The 5,000-nt window shown below is 39.5% G+C and overlaps 1 protein-coding gene across 14 annotated transcripts in view; it reads right to left on the bottom strand.

Moving 5' to 3' along the window:
• Window positions 1–5,000, bottom strand: part of LOC100148950 (formin) — a 169,517-nt gene that overhangs the window by 43,101 nt on the left and 121,416 nt on the right. For all 14 annotated transcript variants that reach the window (XR_015512399.1, XR_015512400.1, XR_015512398.1 and 11 more), the window contains 2 exon segments: window positions 3,144–3,203; window positions 916–1,036 (listed from right to left, as the gene is read on the bottom strand). Coding sequence is in view for 6 of the 14 variants with exons in the window: in NM_001443337.1 (NP_001430266.1) it covers window positions 916–1,036; window positions 3,144–3,203 (181 nt within the window). In the remaining 8 variants the exon portion in view is untranslated.

The following is a 5,000-nucleotide window of genomic DNA, read 5'->3' as shown; positions in this document are numbered from 1 at the left end:
ATACACTAAAACACACTGTCTGTTTTTAAAAAACTAATTCAGTCGAATTTAAATAAAGCATGAAAACATTGAATCAATCACTGAATCACTAAACATGCTCTGGTCAACTGTATTAATATAATGAATCAGTTAAATAAACGACTCACTGAACTACTGGAGTCACTAAACCAATGAGTGAATCATTAAACATGCTCTGGTCAAATGTATTAATATAATGAATCAGTTAAATAAATGACTCACTGAACTATTGGAGTCACTAAACCAGTGAGTGAATCATTAAACATGCTTTGGTCAACTGTATTATTTAATGAATCAGTTAAATAAATGACTCACTGAACTATTGGAGTCATTAAACCAATCACTAAATCACTAAACATGTTCTGGTCAACTGTATTAGTATAATGAATCAGTTTAATAAATGACTCACTGAACTATTGGAGTCACTAAACCAATCAGTGAATCATTAAACATGCTCTGGTCAACTGTATTATTTAATGAATCAGTTAAATAAATGACTCACTGAACTATTGGAGTCACTAAACCAATCAGTGAATCATTAAACATCCTCTGGTCAACTGTATTATTATAATGAATCAGTTTAATAAATGACTCACTGAACTAGTGGAGTCACTAAACCAATGAGTGAATCAATCTGAACATCTCTCGGTTCTGTCATTTTTACAGGTTTGTGTTGTGAAGAAAATGTTTAAGATGCTAAAACACACTTTCCGGAGTCAAATTTTCATCCAAACCACTGAAACCATCAGCAAATCAGTCTAAATAACCTCATGATTCTGATCTATAAATATGGATAAATATCTGGCCCCTTATATCTTGCTATCTTGTGGGACTATATCTAACTGTATGTGTTGTTTCTCTCTGGCATTAAATCAGCAGTACAGATGATCTTCATACCTGTCAGCTCTTTCTTTAACTTGCGAAGGTCTTTTGCCAGATCTTCAAACTTGACCTGCGCGGCGTGGAAGAGATCCTGAGGTTCAGGCAGCGGGAAAACACTCTTATCTGTGCCTGCATTCTGGAACACAACAACAACATATCCTTATACTATTGTCCCATTAAAAACAATCTACACTCACCGGCCACTTTATTAGGTACACCTGTCCAACTGCTCGTTAATGCAAATCTCTAATCAGCCAATCACATGGCAGCAGCTCACTGCATTTAGGCATGTAGACATGATCAAGAGGTTCTGTTAGCATCAGAATGGGGAAGAAAGGGGATTTAAGAGACTCTGAACGTGGCATGGTTGTTGCTGCCAGACGGGCTGCTCTGAGTATTTTAGAAACTGCTGATCTACTGGGATTTTCACGCACAACCATCTCTAGGGTTTACAGAAAATGCTCCGACAAAGAGGAAATATCCAGTGAGCGGCAGTTCTGTGGGCGCAAAAGCCTTGTTGATGCCAAAGGAGAATGGCCAGACTGGTTCCAGCTGATAGAAAGGCAACAGTAACTCAAATAAGCACTCGCTACAACCGAGCTCTGCAGAAGAGCATCTCTGAACACACAACACGTCCAACCTTGAGGCGGATGGGCTACAGCAGCAGAAGAGCACACCGGGTGCCACTCCTGTCATCTCAGACTGGTTTCTTGAACATGACGATGAGTTCACTGTACTCAAATGGCCTCCACAGTCACCAGAGCTCAATCCAATAGAGCAGCTTTGGGATGTGGTGGAACGGGAGATTGGCATCATGGATGTGCAGCCGACAAATCTGCAGCAACTGTGTGATGCTCTCATGACAATATGTAGCAAAATCTCTGAGGAATATTTCCAGTAGCTTGCTGAATCTCTGCCATGAAGGATTAAGGCAGTTCTGAAGGCAAAAGGGGTCCAACCCGGTACTAGTAAGGTGTACCTAATAAAGTGGCCGGTGAGTGTATATATACTTTATTTTAGCATTACTCTTTAGGACAGAGAGCGTGTGTTAGCTTTTTATAAAGACACACGCCTTCATCATCGCCAAACACACGTTTATGCTGTCGGCGTGCGGTATCAAATTACATCAAAACAACTCTCTCCTATCAGTCCTCACTATATTTGCATTCAGTAGCTCAGAGTTTGTGACGAGGGCATGCATGAAATCTTGCTGAATGAAAGTAAAACTGCTAAAAAAAATAAAATGAAATACCAAAAATTACATGAATTTTAAATGTAAACTGTACAGGGGATGTCATTTACTGCATAGAATTCATTAAAACAGACAAAAATAGAAATAAAATACCATTCAGTACTCATTATTTAAAAAGCACCTAAATTGTTTTGCAGATTTTTTTTCTATTTTCATTCACTCATTCATTCATTTTCTTAATCCCTTTATTAATCCGGGGTCGCCACAGCGGAATGAACCGCCAACTTATCCAGCAATTTTTTTACGCAGCAGATGCCCTTCCAGCTGCAACCCATCTCTGGGAAACATCCACACACACACACACACTCATACACTATGGACAATTTAGCCTACCCAATTCACCTGTACAGCATGTCTTTGGACTGTGAGGGAAACCGGAGCACCCGGAGGAAACCCATGCAAACTCCACACAGAAACGCCAACTAAGCCGAGGTCCGAACCAGCGACCTTCTTGTTGTGAGGTGACAGCACTACCTACTGCGCCACTGCCTCGCCATTTCCATCCATATATCAGCTAATATTTTGCTAATGTTTACTATTTTTCATTCACATAGGCTATTAGCAAAATATTTCGCAGCGTTTGCATGTCCTTAACTGCATTGAATTCATTTAAAATAGAAGTTAAATAACATTAATTAAAAGTTGATTGAAAAAGAAACACCTAAATAGTTTTGCAATATGTGTAAAATAAAAATAATATTTTCCATTCAGAACTTTCATCATTGAAGATTTCTTAAAAATAGTAAAAAAATCTCGTCTCGTTCTCGTGAGCCCAATCTCACGTCTCGTCTTGTCTTGTGGAGTAAGCATCTCGTCACACTCTTACTAAATACGTGTCAAAATCAGATTTGTCAGCTAGAATTATCACATTTGCTTAAGAACAGAGAAAGCTGTGGCCAAATTAAGCCTCAAAATCAGCCCAGAGTGGATGAAAATGACCCAACAGCACACAAGGGTAAAGTAAAAAGAATAAAATAAAAACAAAACATACCTCGTCCATGTTTCGCAGGTAGTATGAAACCACATAATCCACCAGACTCATACGATTGTCCTGAAGAGTAGAGAAAATAGTTAACATCATGGCTAATATCTAGAGATATACGTGTGTAGAATAACAGTAAATGTGCTGCAGTTTATTACAAGGTTTCTGCAGCGTAATATACAACACCAACACACACAATACAGCACTGCAGACCATTACACATGTGCAGAACACACACTTTACACTACTTTACAAGGTTTTAAAGTTGTTGGAGGAAAGATGAAGATCCCATAATGCATGAATCTCAAAACACGGAAAACTGCCAATTTACAGGTATTTTTTACAGTGGAGTATTCTTGCTGTCAATATGAAAGAATTCTTTATATATGTATGATATGATATATGATGAAATATAAATATAACATTTTAATTAGCATATATTCACTTGCATGCAAAAACATTCAGCTCAGGCACAGAATCTGTCTGTAAAATGACAAACAGTTGAGGTCAGAATTATTAGCCCCCCTGAATTATTCGCCCCCCTGTTTACTGTTTTCCCCAATTTCTGTTTAACAGAGAGCAGATTTCTTCAGCACATTTCTAATCATAATAGTGTTAATAACTCATCTCTAATAACTGATTTATTTTCTCTTTGCCATGATGACAGTAAATAATATTAGACTAGATATTCTTCAAGACACTTCTATACAGCTTAAAGTGACATGTAAGGGCTTCACTAGGGTAATTAGGGTAAAGGCTGATTTATACTTCTGTGTCAAGCGCACGCGTATGCTATGGCGCTGACGCATAGCCCTATGCCATGGCCGTGGGCATTGCTGACCTGCACCTCTCAAAGAATGTAACTTCACGTCGCAACGACGCGTAGCGCAAGCTCTTTGATTGGTCGGCTTGGTAGCGCTGACGAGTCTGGGCGGGACCGAAAGCCGTGCGAATGGCGCGAGCCTGATGCAGCGATTGTTTATAAGTGTGGAGTCCTGTGAAGGAGCTCCGGATGGAAAGTTTTGTTTTGTCTCAAAATGAGCGAGTTTGAGCCACTTGTACGTCCAGGAAGTGTTCAGGAAAAGCCATAGATATATACACTGGATATCGCATAGGGACCCTGAGCATGCGTCAATAGCGCCGCCACATTGGTACAGTGCTCCCAGGACAAATGTCATTCAACCGCACTAGTCAAGACAGTGTTATTACGTGAAGATGCGGGACTTTAGCGCTGTCTACGGGTGTAGTAACGAGCAAACAAAGAAAACAAAGCACAAAGGCAGAACATTGCATAGGTAAGATAAAGTTTTTTTCTGTTTTTGTATGTTCTGAACTTTTGTGCTAATCAGGTAACGTTATTGATGATATCAGTCACTGCATTCACCATCAGGCAAAGCAGCTCCAACTCGCACTAAACACTCAGCTTATGCTAGTTTTGTTGAATAAAATCAGCAAACAATGCAAAAGAAATATGACAATGAGACGCTGCGCTGCCAGAAACCTGTATTATTGTCGGTTAACAATAGTGAAAGAGTCGTTCGGGGGATTCATTCACAAACGAATCGCTCCCTCCGTCAGTATGAGAAGTGAAAGCAGGAGAGGAGCTGTGTTTCAGGACATGATTAAATCAAATTTAACAGGGAGGGTGGATAGTACATTTCTGTACACACAAACACAAGCTTTATGTCAGGAATGCCCGTGCGATCACTAATCCATCAATGTAGAAAAGTGATGTAAAATTATAATTTTCGTAATAAATAAAATAACATACTAACATCCAGGAAAACTCCCGATCATAGATATATGTGTATATGTGTATATCTCTGGCTCTGGATGGCCACAGTCCTCCACTGCAGCTTGGTCCCG

The sequence above is a fragment of the Danio rerio genome, chromosome 17 (genome assembly GCF_052040795.2).
Source record: "Danio rerio strain M-AB ecotype USA chromosome 17, GRCz13ab, whole genome shotgun sequence".
NCBI lineage: Eukaryota > Metazoa > Chordata > Actinopteri > Cypriniformes > Danionidae > Danio > Danio rerio.
The sequence above is the reverse complement of the archived record's forward strand: the minus strand, read 5'-3'. Positions and strand labels throughout refer to the sequence as shown.